The 19836-nt window shown below is 38.9% G+C and overlaps 1 protein-coding gene across 1 annotated transcript in view; it reads left to right on the top strand.

Moving 5' to 3' along the window:
* LOC124155169 (5-hydroxytryptamine receptor 1) overlaps positions 1–19836 on the top strand; it is a 461543-nt gene that overhangs the window by 252283 nt on the left and 189424 nt on the right. The window contains exon 5 of the mRNA XM_046528884.1: positions 7834–8439. Within this exon, the coding sequence (XP_046384840.1) occupies positions 7834–8439 (606 nt within the window). The remainder of the gene's footprint in view (positions 1–7833; positions 8440–19836) is intronic.

Consider the following 19836-nt stretch of genomic DNA (forward strand, 5'->3'; position numbering starts at 1 on the left):
CTTGTGTACGTTTTTCATTTATGTAGACTTGTTTCCTATTGACAATGGTCAACCAACACGTCCAGAAAAAGAACACAACGTGCGTTTTAAACATTCACCACACCAAGATATGAAGACAAAGTACGACATAAAGCTTAATGGTTCTAAAATCTAACATGCATAAGTTACTCTTTAGCGAGTCCCAATGAGCTCACAAACTGAGCACTAATTAGTCTCGTGCGTGAAAACAATAATATTATCACTGTAGATATATCGGATTTTCAGGGTCCAAATCCGTTAAATAATTTTTTGCTTCGAATTTCTTTCTCAGACTATTAAAGCACTGCATTTTCTTGGTTTCTATTCTGATGATTTAACGTACTTTGTGCCTATGTGATATGACCCCTTCACTATTTTAAGAGGGCTCCGCACAAGAAGTTTGGCTCCCATACCATTCTTGTCAAGCATTTTTTTCACCTATGAGAAGAATCATTTTCCTTCGCATAATCGTTTGCGTAGAGGGAAATAAAAGTAGGGATCTTCGAGACCTAATTACGTGGCACCAGCAGGGCGAGGAGGAAGTCATCGAGATATGGCCGCCTCTCCTCCGCGGTAGAGTGCAAGGACGCGAGTCGCGGCAAATTGCACCGCCTATTTGCCCCATCGACCACCCCTCCCTCTCCTTTGAGCAATCCGTCTTCTCCGTCGGATCCATTTGCGGGCAAGGAGAGTCCCCCGCCCACCCCGTCCCCTTTCCCCCTCCTCCCTTGCCCTGCTTCCTTCCCCTGCGAAGATCGGTCGCCAGACAAAGGAGCGAGGGACGAGCGAATGAGAGCCATGATGTTCCCCCACCCTTTCATCGTGCTCAACTGTACTCACCATCGTTAACAAGCATCTGGGCGGAATTGGACTGTTACCGGGTTTTGCACGAGTGAGACTGAAATCAGATGAGGGTAGTTATTATAATAAATTTTTCACATTGAGGTTAGTTGTGTCTTCGCAATCCTTTATGAAGCTCTGTAATATAAGCTTTATAATCTAAGCTCTAGTTGATACATTTATTGCCACAGAAAGGCGATAACTTTAGCTATTCCACATAAATTTTCTGAAACAACAGTTTTCCGCTGCAGTTCGCCATTGTCAGCTACAGACGTTCCAGTGAAACCGCATGTACAAACACCCTTAACAAAACGGCGGGCAGATCGTGTTAAAACCGGGATCACTCAGGCAACTTTATGTGGACGTTCTAATTTATTGATTTTCATCCACAGTCATAGTCAAATTCGAGACAATTGATGAATAGCAATTCGCCTGAGGCAATTGATCTGTTCTTGCTAGGCACCAGTATAGATATTCACATTTTTTAAATAGTAGCAGCATTGAATCCATTGAGACTAAAGATAAATCAACATTTTTTTAAACTGTTGCACATTAATAAAATAATTAAAAATTTATTCACATTCGTTAAGAACACGTTAGTATTATGAATGATATCTATTGCAAAAGAAAAGACTGTAGGAAAAACTCAAACCTGAAAGATGGATTGAAAAAGTGGGTGTCAATGCATTGAAAATGAGGAAAATGTACATTAGCAATCCCATATAAATACGTGTATTGTGCGCCAGGAAAGAGGCATAAAGCAATAGAAATCTGTGTGTAAGATGCATATCACACTGCTGTACTTGAAGTTATTCATTTAAGCTATGTGGTTGTATCATTTTCAACTGGACACACTATTAAACCTGATAAGTTATTTTGTATCACGTAAAATGCATTTTATGGAAAGAACGAGGTGTCTTCATTTAAAAGGGCGCATCTATGCATTATTGATCTTAGGATTGAAAATCAGATTGACCAGGAAGCCCTTCAGGATGACGTCAACAAATTAAAGAATTGAGTACTGAAAAATGGGACGGATTTATATGCAAATATGCAAAAGAAAAAAGTTCGGAAGTACTTAGGATGGAGATTAAAAGCCGAACACTCGCTCAAAGAAGCGTTTAAAATGTTCCCCGGGTAATGAGAATTCTCTGAGGGAGCAGCAAGACTACTTAAGAGAAATCCTATACACACATTGTATGACCAACTTTAGTGTACGCAATTCTTGTTTTTTTCTTCCTGGTATTTGTGAATGTGTTTTTGTGGATGGCACTCTCGTTTGCGTTCAGGTAGACATTTTTTTCTGTTGATATAATGATTCCCGTGTTTGAAAACATTTAATAAGTGAGCTACAGGTGGACGTGATTGGCGTTGTTTTTATTTTATTATTTTCCTTATTTTGACTCATTTCTTCCGGGTCCACATTCAATCATCAAAAATAAAATTTTATCAGTTTTGCTAATTTAGTCATCACGAACGGAAGCAAGAGAGAAATAAAAGATACATTATACGGCGTAATTCGGTGGAAATCATCGATATTTTACTTTATGTAAGTACCTGTCTATTTCCACACTCCTTATTATTACCTTCCCAGGTTTTAGGCAAATCATTGCATTTTCAATATTAAACATGGTTTTTAACCTTCAAAATTATGTGCCTATACCTGCACCGGTAAAAATAATAAAGCGTGGAAACAAACATGTGCTTTTATTATGTTAAGCATGGCTATAAGATTTTGTATTCTATTCTTTTTCATTAAGTAAGCAGGGGCGAAACCGTATTGGGTCTACGAAGATCAACCTACCGTGACCACTACTGGTCTGCCCCTTCAAGGTAAACTACCGTCCGTGTCCGCCGGGATAGATCGTGTGTAACGTGGCGATGGATAGCTCACCCCTTCCGACCTATCGTATGTGGTTCGTCGTTGAGATACGAGATTTTGGGCGTGTGTGTTGAGGAGGAAGTTGATCCGACCAAGATGAGAATCGGTCTGCTTCCTCTCCTCCCTTTTATTTTCCTCCACTTTCCTCCTCCTCTCTCTCTCTCTCTCTCTCTCTCTCTCTCTCTCTCTCTCTCTCTCTCTCTCTCTCTCTCTCTCTCTCTCTCTCTCTCTCTCTCTCTCTCTCCCTCATCTCATTTTCACCCTCCCAAAACGTAAACCGTAAAAAAAGGGAGCGGTAAGGGAAATGGGTGTCGCGTTTTATTTCCCCCGGAATCCAAAACTATTCTCGCGGAGGGAAACCTCACACCCTCCCTTTATTTCCTCGCTCCCGTTCCTCTAGCACTATCTTTCTTTTTTTCTCATCCATCTCCATCTTTCCTTGTCAGCTTTCTCTTTCACTCGGATCGCGTATCGGTCACGTTATTCCCTCCACTTCCGCGCAAATGACTGGGGAGGCAGCGTTTTGATGAAAAGGAGACTGGATTCCCTGTGAGGGTACTTGATAGTGAGGACTGGAATGATTAATCAAAGGCGGAGGAGTCGTATGTAGGTTGGTGGGTATTTAGAGGACATGACCGACTGTTCAGGTCATTTTCAATGGAGTGAATGGTGGGGAAATAATGTTAGAGAGAAACTCGGCGTGGTTATAAACGAAATGGGTCTCTAGGGCGGCGGACGTCCCATCCGACGGACGGAGTGCTGTACATCAAGTGCCTTCAAAAAATCACTTAGGGAAGAATGGATATAGATTATTACCATCACGTACACTAATCAACAGCCCTCAGATTGGTTTGGCACAACTCCCCACTCAATTATCCAATCAGCTAATTTACTCAAACGTACGAATTGCCTCTCTTTCGCATCCTTCTTTACCTGTGACATATATTTCATTCGAAGCCTTCTTTTTCCATTCTCGCGAACTACTGTACCTCGACCACTGTGTTCATCGAATTTATAATCTGATTGAATAGCGAAAGTCACCAGCGGTGGTAGAAAGTTTCCACCGTTTTCAATGCTTGAACTCAGGCGTATGGGGTATGAAGACAACATTCATTTCACCTCAATAACCCATTTTATGTGAAAATTTAAAAAATTGTCTGACGCTCTCATGAAATAACCGCAATCTCCCTTTTAACCGTCGAAATCAATTGTGATATGCAAGTTTTTTTCTGTAATAGTGTGCTCTTATAGTTACTTACTTCCCGAAAAAAAAGTTAGGGTGCTGCTGAAGATAAGCCATCTCACTATGGTTGGAATGGTAAAAAATAAATATTTTTCATAGCGATAAATGTCTCCATTATTGATTTTATGACCATCCCTGATGAATAATTTACTATAAATCAATGAATGCAATATAGGGCATAATTTAAATTTATTGCCTCTAACCTACTCCAAAATTATTTCTGAAAATTTTAGAAACATTTACACAAAATCTTATTTGAGCTTTTTATCCTATCTTCTAATGCTTGAATTTTGGATCATCCATGAATACACTAAGATTAACTGAGAAACCTTGGACACGCTATTTTTTACTGAAGATCTAATATAGAGGACAACATCAGGTTTTCACGGGAGTGCGTTGAAATTAGAACCATCGTTAAACCTGCTAAAAGGTGGTCCGCCAATAGCCATCATCTTGGGGCTTGAATGGATATTGTTTCCTCTGCGTTGGAAACGCAAGCGAGTTAAGACTCCGAGGGATACCGGCAGTGAGTCAAATATTGGCTTTATTTATTTGGGCACTGGAGCGGAAGCAATCGACTCTCCGACCAATCGTTCTTCTACTCTTTCAATCGATAATGTGCCTTTCCGATACAGACGCCTCTCTTTGTTGCAATTTGAGAACCTCTTCGAAGCTTTGGTTCCATATGAGAACTCCTCGATAGAGAAAAGAATAGAAATGTGTACAGATGTGCTCCGAATCTCCTCTGAAAAATCATTCCCTAAATTGTTTTTATAAATATTTCACGGGAATTCATCTTCGGAAGTACCTCGGCAGATAATTATTTGTGTGTTTTTAAAATTATGTGTGCTATCCTCATCCTTCTTCTCTATTTTGTGCTGCATTTCGTGTGAAAATTGCATGTGTTTGGATGTATATATTGTAACCGGTGCATTCTGCCCGCTTACATAGTGGCGCATGAGACGGGAGTGCGAGGTAAAGGAAGGCCGTTTTTTTTTCTTTTGATATGTGTTCGTGTGAATGTGTGCGTGAGTGTCATGAATCATTGAGTCCCCATTTGATGTTTCCCTATTTTCCTCCCCACAATGTGTAATGCTCTCCCTCCCCCCCCCCCCTCCTAATGTGTGCAAGTCGAATTCTTAAGACGAAGAAGAACGTGGTTTCCCCCCCCCCCCCCCCGTGTCCTTGGTGAAGTGACCGTCCAGCCCTAAGTGCATCATCCCTTTCTTTCCCCTGACCCCCCCCTCCCCGGTGTTTCCTCCCCTCAATGGCTATATAACGTGGTGCACCGGAGGAAAAGGGGCTTAGATGATTTTCTTTTTTGGCGATTCCGAACAAAGAAAAAAACGCTCCCAAGAGTAGGCGGAGTGTGGGGAGGCAGAGAAAAAAGTTGGTGGAGAGATCCCGAGAGAGAGAGAGAGAGAGGGTGCCCAACGCGAGTCGGAGTTGCAAGGTAGACTCGTGGTGCCGATGAAAGGATCTCCCAACTGTCGCAGAGAGGCCATCTCCCACTCGTGAACCTGCCGGAGTTGACGCAGAGCAGCCTACGCCGCGGAACCGAATCGCCACGATCAGCAGATCGAGAGCCCCGAAAATTCGACAAACTGTAAGAGAAAAGCCACGAAATCCCATTTTCCCCCCCCCCCCCAAATCCCCCCCCCCCTCAAGGAACAGAAGAAAATTCCCACTTCACCAAGTCAAGAAGAGAATTCATTAAAAACGTTTGTAAAATTTCCCCCCCCCCCCCGCACAAATAGAGAAGAGGACAGTACTTCCCCCCATTACCGTGTGAATTTCAGTGCAATATCTATTTCGTTGTTTCATATTTCCATCCCCCCCCCGTTTCTTGTTTTTTTTTTATTTGCCCCCTTTTCTTGTGGTTTTTGTATGGGTTATGAATGTGAAAACGTGTAGTGTGATTTTTTTTTGGGTTTAGGTTAAGGACTGAAATTTTTCTGTTGTGCAGCATAGTGAATTATGCGTTGTATTTCATTGAATTCAAGGAGAAGAAGTTAATTGTTACTTTTGCCATTGATTTGCTTGTATTTGTAAATGATCATATTTAAACTCATTAAATTTATGTTGAGCGAACTACGCAGTCGAACGGCTTTCTTTATCCGAACGCTCCTGTCTCAGGTCTCATCACCCCTAAACTTCCCCTCCTACCCTTTCCCAAAATCCCATTCCCTCGCCCCAGGTGCACGGAATATCCCCGCTACACCTCCGCCCCCCCCCCTTTTTGCCCTCCAATCTCCCCCTCCCCGAATGTGCCCCGCACGGTGGGGTTACAATATGGGTCATTATTATTTTACTTCTGTAGTTTGTATGTGTCATGGATGTTCGTTAGTGGCTGCTCTTTATCCTTTTCATCTGAAATATGAGTGTCAACTTATTCTCGGGGAATATGTACATAAAAATCTGAATTCATCGAAAGCACTTAGAACATCAAATGCGGAATTGCCATTTTTCCTGGGAGCACCTACACCAACAATGATTTTATTTACAAATGTTTGCGGAAGCGAGGGAATTGTAATACAGTATTATGTTGATTAAAAAAGTCTCTAATTTAATTGTGGAAAGTGAAGTTAAGTGTGGATGCTAAATTCGTTAAAACGTTCATGCGAAAAATAGCTATCATAAAAATAAACTAAAATTACCCATGCAGTAAACTGGAATTTTAATTAAATGAATGTAACTTCTAAGCCATTGACGTGTTTTACGGCTATGAAAAAAATTTCTGCAAAGGATCTCGCTCAGAATTCTCAAAATATACCATTTTCGATCTTATTTTCATAGAATTTCTCTTGTATGAAACACAAAACCTTAAAGATTGTTGAAGAGATGTCTCCATGCCACCTTAGTATACCTCCCAAAACTAAGTAGACAAAAAACAACTCAAAAACTTCAATTTGTGACGATAAATTTTTTCCTCCCGTGTCAGAGTCAGCATTTGTACAGTTTCCATCTGAAACTAAGCTGAACCTACGAGTCGAACGGCACGAACATTGTAGCCCTCGTCAGATTCCTTGACAAAAGCTTTCCAGTTTCTAGATTCATTTAGCAGGCAAACGAAGAGACCTGAATTTCAAATTTTTCAAAAACTAATAGTGGGTTAACTCCACGCCAACCGAGCTGAAGATCGCGGCATACAATTAAGTATGAGTCCCTCCTGAGCTAACTTAAACCGCTTAACGGTTTTAGAAGTAGGTATTTATGTATTTGTTCAGCTCGTTTACTCTTCGAAAGAACCAATTGGTGGTAGTTAAGGGTGTGTGTCTAATGGCAGGACTTCTGGAAGGGCGGTCGTTTTCGCTTTCTGCTCCTTTATTCAGCTACTGTTAGGTGGGCCTTTTTTTATTCAAAGAATGAATTTCATCACTCAAATCATATAATCATATTAAAAAAACCTTGAAATGAATTTATTACTCTCACAATTACTCGTAACAAATGAATTGTTCTTCTAATGAATTACTATTTCTGATGAGGTTGTGGCTACCACTGAATATTCAAGGATAAAACTTCTTGCCTCTTATCATTGTCGCGAAACTATGCATTAGACGCTTGGTTTCCCTAGTTTTCGTGTCCGTTGTAGGCCGCATCAACAGAGACAATGGGAAAAACGGAACGAGTTTCGCAGCGGCTCCCGGAAATGTCAAATGGAAATAATGCACGCTGTGTAAACACGCCTTGTTTTTTGTCAGACCTAATTGAGGCTTAGTTACCGTTGTTGGTCTAATTCTTCACATAACATCGCATTGCTTCCTATTTGATCATTTAAATTCAAGCGGGCAACTTGACCTCCCTCATCTCTACCAGACAATTTTCCTCTCTCTCCCTCCTTCGCGAGCAGGGCTGCGTGGCCGTGATGAGCATCACCTGGGTCACCTCCCTGACGTTGTTCGCGGCGATGGTGCTGCCGCGCGGCGGGAGCGGCGCCAACTCCTCCTCCAAGGACGGCTCGCCCAACCCGGCGGCCATCCGGGGATACTACTTCAACGGCACCGGCCTGCTCGCCTGCGACCCCTTCTTCTCGCGGGCCGCACTCCGCATCCTCGCATCCTGCCTCCTCTACTTCCCCACCACCATGGTGCTCATGTACTGCTACGGCTCCGCCTTCCACGCCACCTCCCTCTTGCGCCTCCGGAGGCGGAGGGGCGGTTGGGGAGGCGCTGCCCCCGGGGGCGTGTTCGAGGTGTCGACGGCCGCGGCGGCGGCGGCCGTTGTCCCGGGGGCGGCGGCCGTTGGGGCGCCCATCTCGACCTCCTCCACCTCTTCGGTGCGGGGGCAGAACCATCACAGTCCGCACGCCAACTGCAACAGCTCGGGGGCTGGTGGGCGGTGCACGGCGGGGGCCGGAGAGTCTGGGAGCGGAGGCGGCGGGGAGGTGTCCAGCGCGTCTGCAGAAGCCCTTACTCCGGACTCGGATGGCAACTCGCACGTGATGAACGTGGAAAAGGTAGGGTTGAACTATTGCCTACTATTCTTCATGAGTTGTTTGATGAGTATTTTCTAATTTACTGCAAAATTAATGTCTCTCATTAGCTATTCGTACTTGAAATAACTTAGTTTTAGGCCATAAAAATTTAGTACAGCGCCTACACCTTATGCCATCAATGGATGAATGGCACTTGAATAAAAATGAATAGGACCCGGGTTGCTGGTTGCATTAAATTTTTTTGGACTAAAGCCAATTATTATTTATTATAACTGTAACTATTATAATTTATTGTGGTCAAAGAAAAAATTTTCACAATCCGGATATCAATGCTGGAGAATCATTAGCTGGTGCTATATTTCAAATTACACAAATATTTGAAATATGATGATGATTCTCCAGCATCGAAATCTAGATTGTGCATTTTTTTCTTTTACCATAGTGGATTGTAAAAGTTATTGTTATAATAAATGAAATTCCGCTAGCTGAGTGAAATTACCATTTGTCTAGGCTAAAACTTAGTTATTTTAATGATGAATCCAGAGCTAATTAATGGCTAATTTTAAATATTATGACTTCATTTTTACGCATGTTTCGGTATTTACCTAAAATTTGTCACGCATCATGTATCTCGTCAACGATGAATTATTGTAACCGTCAAAAACACAGGAAAGAAAAAGTATAACTTTTGTTGTTTTTTTTTGGAACTGTGGCTACAGGACGACCTGAGTAGTGGAAGTCAGGGACGAATGCAGTCAGATTGTTTAGGAAGAGAGGGCCCTAACATGACGTGTGGAGCCAAGGAAGATGGTGATGTGATCTAAGTGGGTAGTGTGTTGGGTTTACTATTGTAGGCAGCCTTAAATAGGAACCTTTCCTTAGAGTTGGGTTGTAACTGTGTATATATATTTAAAATAAACTCATTATGTAAATATAAACATGCAATAAAATTGGCCGGACATTAGATCTGAATTTGGGAGCCGACTCAACTCCCGAAACTTAGTAGTAGGTAGGTAGTATTCTCTACAATCACTCGGTGGGAAAACCGAAAAGGCATCCAAGATTTTTATCCCAATTCTTTCCCTTTTCGATTAATTTATTTCACCTTGAACAACCCGCATGAAAAAATACAGGATATGTACTGTGTGCCAATGATATGCGCTGTAGAGTAGAACCGCTATTCTGATACAGAAAATTGTGTCAAAATCCTGCACGACTTTTTTAAGACCACAAATGAATTTTTACAATGTGAGGCCGAAAGTATTCAACTACCTATGAAAATAAAAGAAGAAATCTTTAATGAAATTTGGTACTTCCGTCATTCACGTCATCTAGACGATTCAACCTCTCATTACTCTTTCTTGGAATTCATTTACCTTTTTGATCATCCCTTTTCACATTCATTTCACAGAGATAATCGCACCAAGGAGTGAAATGGCTCCTCTATGATTCCAGCGCGACGATCAAATTTCCCGGCTGCAGGAGATCGGCTTCTCCTCTCGCCTTTTCCAGGATGATTCACAAGGAGTAGCAGCCGTGGAGCGTCAAAGAAAATTAATTAGCAAGGAACATGTGGGAAAGACAACCACTTTAATTGATTCTTTAAAAAAAACATATTCAAGTCATGGCTATCTCTAATTAAAGAAGGCTCCTTCTGAGGCGTAAATTTTATGCACTGACTGGGGTTTCGTCGAAGAGCACGCAATAAACGAACAAATTTCAAAGGAAATTTTCATCGTTTGCCATAAGAAAAATCGCGGGTGAGCTGTATTCGCGCGAAAAACCCTAATTATCCATCTTGCGCCGGCGTGATATATTACCTTAATTCATCTAACATTTTATCACGTCCAGTGTTAATTAACGTTGAGACATTTCGCGAGTCGAAGAAACAGTAAACGTAGGAAATTAATGGCTAAAATGATAACATTAGCGCGAGGAAAGAATAAAATAGCAGAAAATTATTTTTGAAACTTCCTCACTTATTTAATTATAATAAATGCTTGATTATGCATAAGTATGTTAGGATATCACATACGCTGCATCATACATTTTCTTTTTCGTTTCAATGAATGTATCAGGATTAATCTGAATGCATCATTAATTTTTCGTGTTAAAATATTATTTCACTCCAACTTTAGAGCAACTCACAAGCTTTATTTGCCCTTAGAAAAATTTGTATTTACTCCAAATGTCTTGCAGAACTAAATGATTATACGTCTCCTTCCTTCAAATTTCCAGATCATCAGTCACAAATATAGCGCAAAGGGCTATTCTAAGTAAATACATATTTAGACCGTCCTCTATGTTTTCATTCCTCTCCCTAGTTACAATTTAAACTTAATTGTTTTATGCAATTTCCATATTTTAAAATTTATCACCCTGACTTAGTTGTAGTGTTTGAGTCGTAAAGTAACTTGTCGGAAAGAGATGTTTCAGTGGAATGAGGAATAATAAATTAGCCATTGGTAGGACTCTTTGATTTTCACGAATAAAAATGGTCCTGGCTTTTAGAAAATGGAAATTTAGTACATACATGCGGCGTTATTTCCGCGATTGTGGATTTTGTATGTAACATATCACCACATTCAAAAATTGCAAGCAATGATGAGATAGAAAAAGATGGGGAGGTCAACCTATTTGAAATCGAAATTAACAGTGCTCTAAACTAATTGATTTTTTTTCGCGGCCCTGTGATATTTTGGATTTGATAGTCTGGAGTAATCGTTATTAGTTAAATCAGAAGAACCTTTTATTCGTCGAAGCATATTTGTATTCATTTATTTATTTTATTAATTTCTCACTTCCCCGCAAACAGCGCAGAATGGCCTTTACAGCGTGGGTTGCAACATTAACAATAGACTATCACAAACATCCATGCCCTTGATGGTTACCACCTACCCAGGCGGGATTCGAACCCGCGACCTACGGATTGGCAGGCGAGGACTTTACCCCACCGCCACTATAATATAATATATAATAATATATTCATATAATGTAGATCGCTTAGGACTCATGTTCTTTCAGATCGGAATTGTTTGGCTCGTGCCTAAATGATCGTACTAAAATTTTTGCCAGTACATACGCATTTTCCACTGATCTGACTCAAATCTGCATCACTTTTCAGTACATTGTCGAGAGTAAAATGTAATAAGGGGGTAAATATCTAATTGGAATGACGTTAATATAACGATATTGCTTCTAGCTACTTGTGTGCCTTAAATTTATCCTCATTTTAAAATGAGTTATTTTATTTCTGAAATTCCGGTAAACGCATATGAATCTGAGTATGTTCCAGTAGAAAATTATTGTCATGAATTACATTAACTTGAAACGTTGTGATACTCCAAAAACTAGAAAAGTCAAACCAGCAGACGGACGAGTGTCCCCCAAAAACAATCCGTCGACTTTAGGCCTCCAGATCCAGTATTCCCTGAAAGTATCTGGGTCGACTATGAAAGCAAGATGGTAATACAAATTATGTCTCATCATTCGGATGGATTTACTTACTCTACCGAGCCAGAAAATGCGTCGGATTTTATGAGCATTTTTCATGAGAACTTTCAACGGACTATAGGAACTGCGAACTAACTCCCACCATAAGTGCTAGTTGACCTTTGGTAATGAATCACATTAAAACAATGGCCAGGTACGTTCATATTTGGGAAAAAGGCATATAATGCATTTGTTTCGACGGAGGTCAGAATGAATTTGCCTCTATAAGGAAAACGAAGGAAGATTCGGAAACACAGGATGAGAGATAAATGGATGAAAATGAACAAAAATCATAAACTATTAGTGAAAAAGCCTTTAGTTAGATTGAACAACATAATGTACAAGATAGATATGATCAAAAAAAGAAAAAACACCTTGCAGACTTATCGGTAGCGTTAGATCTTCAGTAAATTTATTGATATCAGTATATTGTATAACCTATAATCCATATACTTTTGAGAAGGTGATCAATTGTGAAGTCATAACTTTGAAGGCAAGTCATTAATAAGGAAATGTAAGGTTTGAAGAAAATAAATCTTGGAAGTTGGTTAAAACATTAGGGTAAAAACATGCTAGATTTAAAGTGAGTATTTGGGAAGAAATCAGATTAACGCCATCATTCAAAAATCGTGGCAGGAGTTTTTCAGAAGAAGAAATTTTCAGATAATATGATATTCTAGTTGCTATAATGCCGTCGGGATGTCCTGGATTTTGTTTGGCGAATCCGAAATGAAGGGGTGCACTGCAAATTGAACGCGGTTTTACCACCCACTGGACTGCACCGGTCCCTTCCCCAAGTCCACAACCTCGATGTTGCACGGTATTTTGACTTCAGAGGAAGTCCGCTGGACTTAAATGTGTCATCCCTCTCTCGCTACGGAGCGAATAAAACATTTTCTTCTTCCTTGTCCGGACGGAGGGATGGCCCGCGTGGTCTGCTCTGGGGAGGAAATGCACGGTGGAGTGCGATGGCAGAAGCCTTTGTAGTGTCCGCGGCGGCGTTGCATTCATTTGCGTGGCTGCTGTCGCGGACGTTGGCTCCGGGAAAGTGGGTTGCCGTGGTAAGGGAGTCGATTAGGGGCACTGCAGATGCAAATACGTCAACCGATTCGTGAGAGATTACGCGGCTATATTAGATTAGTACACTGCCGTACAAGTGCGCTATGATTTCCTTTCTTCCCTTCCTCAAGAGAATGAATCACTCCAGGTAGGCGGGTCTTGTTTCCCAGACTTGTTTCCCTACTTGTTTAAAGCTTTACGTCCACATCATGACATTTTCAAATTGAATAAATACGGCAATTGTCTACGTTTGTCTTCATCTCAAAATCTCATCAAAAACATCCCAAGAAGAGTGCATGTAGGAGGTCCAAATTCATCACATATGAGGCTGATTTCTGTTGCCATTTCGATCGCATTTTAATCAGCTTTCAAAAAGGTCAGCGAAGGGGTGATGGGTGCAATGCGATCCACATTTCTCCAACATTTTTAGTAAAATTTTCATAATTGAGAGGAATAATACTGAAAGTAATGAATGTGACATATAACATCATTATGTGCATAAATTTTGGTTAATACCCCTAATTATATCCTTATTTCCCCGTGAAACTCGGATCAATTTGTCCGTCAGCGACACGAGTGGCGACTTTCGTAAACCCATTTAAAAGCGCGATGGGCGACAACGCATTTAGAGGCCAACTTGTGGTATTCGTAATCAGCTCAATATTTTAAACGCTTTTTCTTAACTTGCATCGTTTGTTTGTGTTTCATCGATGATGATGCCCCAAAATGATGATGATGATGATATATTGAAATTGATTTTCTACTTTCCATTGTCGGATCGGCTTGAAATTTTCACACTTTCTTGCTTTTTATTTCAGCACAAGCTTCAATAATCAGAAATTTGAATTTTTTTCACTCTGCTTCAAGTTCAAAGTGGAAAATAAAATAATCAAAGATTTTTAAAAATAACGCCTTTTCCACAAACAATTTAAAATGCGCTAGCATTAAAAAATAAGCTTTTCATGCCTCACCGAATAAAGCGTGAGTTCTGACAAGGTTAAGATAATTATTGTCTGCCACTCCTTAATCACTGCACTCGATTCTAGAATCAAAGCTTATTTATAACCTTTCAGTGGATTTAGTACTGTTTTTGGATAAAGCGTGTTTTGTAATTTTTTTATTTCTTCTATTACTTCGTTTTTATACTCGAGATGCAGGAAACAAAAAGTTAATCCGTATAATTTAATGATCATGACGTAATTATTGAAGGAGTAATTCAATTTCGTCAAGAAGACGATATGCGACCGGTCTATGCCAGAAATGCGGTCACTGTGTGTTCGAAGAACGAGTGATGTAGTGACTCTCTTCCTCAGATTATTTCTCGTGTATTCAGCTTTAATTTTTTATTTTTTTATTGTATTTAAATTTTTATTTCATATGTTCTGAAACGTTGAGGGGGCGTTTTGTTCATTTTTCATTTGAAAAACATTTTGCTTTTGATGAATTTTGAGGATTTATTTATTGACTTACTTCTTCAGAATATTTCTTCTAATTTCAGTTTTGGAGATATTTTACTTCGTTTTTTTATTATAATTGGATTATAAGAATCCAAAGAAATTTAATCTAATTTGAATTGTTTTGGGTGTAATTTTTTTTTGTTGATTGGTGGATTGGTTAAATATGGCGATTAGGAATTGTGAGACATTTTTTGACGTTTATGCCGACGAAGGTAGATTTTACTCCAACGTCTTGTTTCTCAATATACTTATTGATGTTTCTAAAATCCAGCTCAGAGAGCATCAATGTTTTTAACAGAAAGAATACGATGAAATTCTGGATGAGTTTGCCTATCTTGATTATTTTTCGTCTGTGTATCGAATGGTAACTGTGTTTAACCCTACATTTTGTAGATTCTTTGCAATTTATCTGATCCCTTCTTCTGTCCATCGAGTTGGATGATGTTCTGCATTGTCATTCATTGCTGCTCGTTTTTCCCTCGATATATATCTGTTTATCAAGAGACGTGCTGAAGAATTCAATGTGTACTTGATATCTCTCTTTGTTCCTCGCCGTTTACTGGCGTCTGTAGGAAGAAAAGACCTCTGCCTTTGAATCCCAAACACATTCTTCTCGAGAAACATTGAGGCTTTTTCTCCTCGGCCAGTTTGTATCCCTCCATCGCACGTGCGCGTCTCCTCTTTATTTTTTGGAAAACACCACACCGGAATCGGCTACGTTTTCTTCCTGGTATTTTTATTGGTCCTCTTCACAATGCACCTCTAAGTGGCCTACTCGTAGCTATTTTGATGAAACTGCATTCTCTACACCGACCAGCCGACCTGGATCAAACCGAATTCTCTTTGAGAAAAAGTGAGCCCATTGAATTTCCGGCTTTGTTTCGGTCAATTGCCTCACGGTACGTCTCATGGCCCTGACTTTTGGGGAATTTCATGTATTCAGTGTGTTCTTTCCCGAAGAATAAGTTTTGGAAATAATTAAATCATTTCCTTTGTCTTTTTACCCCTCCATAAAACTTATCGTTTTTCCTTCCGCGGTTATCGCAGTTTCGTTATAAATTTTATTTCCGTTGCGGTAAGAATCAATTTGCTTGCTTACGGCATTTTTCGTTCAAGTACGCATGCATTTTCCAACATTTGCATTTAAATCACTACTTTGTGGTAAAGACTATCTGAATTTGAATCCTTTGTGGGCGAATCCAATTTTTAAATCCTCCTTAAATTCTCTTCCCTTTATCGTAAATTATTCCATCAGTAAGTTAAAAGCCATTCATGTATCCTCTCAATTTTTTCCAGCATAAATTATACACGTATTAGTAAAAAAAAGCAGAAACGTTATCATCGTAACCATTGAAAGGTCTCGATCATTATTTAATGGAAATCCCCCCTTTCCAATTATGTTGCTTATCTACTTTTTTCCTCATTGTATAATATAGATACATAGGTACATGAATTTTACCTTTAACCGGTGGCGTGCGGTCTGAGAGACCGCTGCGTTTCTAAAACTATGAATATTTTCAAAATTAAGATTTCAAAATATCTATAATTCTCGTTAGCTTCATATTTTTTCATAACAAGGACATCCCAATCTTAAAATTTAACGTTCCTCTTATTAATTCCTGTAAATTTGCAATTTAACTCGATTAGCGGTCTGTGAGACCGCACGTCTCTTACTAAGAATGCATCAAGAAAAGGAATAAGCGGGATAAATTTCATGGCTACTTACTACTTAGCCTACCAACTTTAACATTTAAGGCCTTTTTTGAATCTGATGAAATATTGATACATAAATATAATAATTGTAACTCAAGTGTTTTTGACATCAGTTTTTTGATCCTGCTTCAAATAACAATTTTTTATGACAAATTGGTTCGTATTGGGAGTGTAAAAATTTTAATATAAGTTTTAAAATAGTTAAGCATTAAAAGAAAAATTAAACAAAACAATAAAAATGGCGTAGCAATATTTTATGAATTTTTGATTTATTGCGGTCTCCCAGACCGCACGTCATTGGTAATGTAACAAGAATTGCACGTCACTGGTTAAAGGTTAAAATTAGATGAACTCTGGCCTCGAATGCTTTACATATTACAATACATCTAGTATTTTATATGAAGAGACATGAGTCCAAATGAAAATATTAGCTGCTGGGAGAGTTGAGTAGAGAATTGTCTCAAATCAATCCTAGGATTGATGATTTATGATGCGGATTTATCATGTACTATAATAACGGTAATATATTCTGGTCATTTTTAGGATTGCAAGTGACTTTTATTACGTTTTATGGTGAAATCTAGCATAAATACATCTTAATCCAGGTTTCTTTGGCCTTTTCTTATAAATATGTGGTTTCTTGCTCTCGGAATTCACATTATATAATATTTGGCAGTTATTTAGTTCATTGTTTATAATTGTCTAAGAGCAGAAGGGAATTCAAAATCGCTACATATTTAACATTCAAGTGAGTCTATCGATCATGTTTAAACATTGCTATTCTATATTAAAATAGATTTTGATTTCAGGATTTGGATGGCAGAATCTTGGCCTGAGCAGACATTTTCCCCAGAATACGTTCTTTCTCGGTTTGACTATCTGTTTTAATCCATCGAGTTAACTGTCCCACCTTAAAACTTTTTCCTTTGAACAACTTTAACGTCCCCAAGAATGCCACCTCTTGGCTTGCTGAACTATTTACTCTTCCGTAAACCCCACTCACAATTTGTTTCATTCCGTCAATAGATCCATCATTCGGTTTCTGGTCATTTCCCGTAGGTTCTCCCTCTTTTTCCCAGTGAACTGCCACATCTTCTTCAATGCTTCACTCTGGGATTTGGACCTCAAGCTTTGGCTTTCTACACGGGTTACATGTGGTTACAACTACTTTGTGGTAACATTTACTTTGGGTTACAAATGGTAAAGAAAAATTTCGTGGTTTAGTGAAGTTCTAGTAAAGTGGATTGGTACTTTCTTCGAAAAGAAAATAATTTTAAAATCGATTCTGAAATATTTTATGATCCAATTCCACCAAATTATAGCTGAGACTACTTATCATATAATTTCGTTTTATTTCCATATTTTGAATAAAGTTACCCTGTTAATTGATTACTCATGAGTAGCTTCGTGAAAAATATTTTTCCCCGTGTCACTTGGTCTTGATTACACTTTTAATTTATGCACTCTTCTTAGTCAATATTCAGAGATTATCTTGATAAATGGTAAATATTTGGTAATGGTACCATGAAACTTTCAGATTACCTTTCTCAGAATTATGAACAGGTGATTTAAAACAAAATTTCTTTTATTTCAGACCATATAAAAACTACTGGAACCATCTTGATAGCCTTGATTTTCTACATCTTTTGCATATGAGCTTGTGTCAAATCATTCATACCAATAGCCGATGATAGTATAGGATTGTTTGTTTTATGAATGTCTAATCTGATTATTTAAATGGCTATGGCTTTGTTGAAGAGCGTAACTGGTATTTGTTTTTGGCTAAAATTTAGTTTAACTAAATCAGAACATACGTATTGGCAAAACAGTGTTACCGATGTATATGTTTTTAATTATGGGGTGATAGCAATTTCCACAACTAACTATTCTCTCTCTCTCTCTCTCTCTCTCTCTTACCTTAAAAGCTGATAGAGCATGTATCTTAAGAAACTTCTTCGGCTGGTGTACAAAGAGACTGAAGTACACAAATTAATATAATGGGTAGGCAGTGGTCCCTACAATCGTATGTGATTTGAAATTAAAATGTTTGTAAATATCTGAATGCATTGATGAGAATCGGTCTGCAGATGACAGTTTTTGTGGCTTATTTAGATTAACGCTCGTTTGAAATTAAAATTTCAAAAATTCCGACTTTTCAAACTCATTCAGGGAATTCATACAAAAAAAAACCTTCGAAGTTCTCGCCGGGAGTTTGAAACTCCAAGATGTTTCTAATTCCTCTCCGGTAGTCATCAAGCGTATCCCTGGCGATGAATATTTATTTTGCGAAAAAATATCGCGGATGCAAGGCACGGGCTTGGGGGCACCTATAAGAGAGACGTGACTTGCACGTGCATGCAGCCTAATGGCGGACTCGTCAAGCAAGCGCCCGTCGCCCTCAGAAAAATTTAGAGAAAGGGTTGGGCGGGTGAAAATAAAAATTTCTCTCTTAAGGACGGAAATCCCCCAAAATATAGCTATTTCCACGGATGATGAATAGAAAAATAAGTCTTGACTTGGATTAGGGCTCGGAAAGGGAAGAGCTTTTGGCGGGATTTACATTATTTTACTTTTTAAGGGTACGTCAAGGAGCGCACTGTCCCGCTGAATAGTTTCATTTTTCCTCGTAAAGAGTATTTTTTGTGCTAATTCGGTCACACTATCTTTTGGAAGTTTGAAGATGATTATATATGATTTAGCATTTGCATTAAAGGGAAAATGATTATTCTCACTCAAGTACTCACATGGCGTGATTGTCAGTAGGGACATTACTTTGGATATTCTTGAATAATTCGTAATTTTAATTTGTTACCCCCAAAAATGCTTGGACATTGCCTCCGCATTTCCATAGAAATAGTTAAAAATACTTTTCTCAGGTTTTGTGCCCAGGATATTCATCAGAGAAGGGCAAATCAAGTGATTAAGCCAGCGGTACTTAATAACCCCAAACTGGTTTCGTACTATTCCTTCAAAGCATGGAATTAGTTTTTCGATGTTAAACATTTCAGTGTAGTACTAGATATTTTATTTTGGCATGACTTTTTTCTGTTATATTTTAATGTTGGTACAATGCCTGAAGCAGGCATTACACGCACAGTAATAATAATTCATACTCGACAACATTTAGGTACGTCGTTCAATTAACATTGTATTTATAAAATTTAGTCTAACAGTATATTTTACCTAATACATTTCCCATAGATTGCTAAATTTTATTGGTAGCTATTAATTGTGAACAATGGATATAGCAGAATCAAATAATGTAGAAAACTAATCAAGAATGGGAAACAGTGATGGCGCTCCTTAAAATATCTGAACTTTGGTCTTGGAGGATATGCTCAACCTTTTTTGCTTTTGCCCCGAGGTTTGCTAACATGTCCTTTTTCGGGAAAAAGATTCTGGAAATATGGCCTACTGATACGTGGCTAAAACATAGCATAACTGGAACCACCAACTGGGAATTTATTTAGCTGAAAAATGTTCCTACGTGTTGCTAAAATAATAGCGTAAAAATAATAACGCCAGTGATAGTTAAAAGCTTTACGTATGTGGAGCGGGGAGAAATAAAATTGAAGAAAAGGTGCGGTAAAATCTAACAGAAATGGGAAATAATTAAAATGCGCGTTTGGTTCATTACTTTCAAGTACCTTACGCCAGACTGGATAAGATGCTCGACTGGTAGAATGATAGAAACTCA

Source organism: Ischnura elegans, chromosome 3 (genome assembly GCF_921293095.1).
Source record: "Ischnura elegans chromosome 3, ioIscEleg1.1, whole genome shotgun sequence".
Lineage (NCBI taxonomy): Eukaryota > Metazoa > Arthropoda > Insecta > Odonata > Coenagrionidae > Ischnura > Ischnura elegans.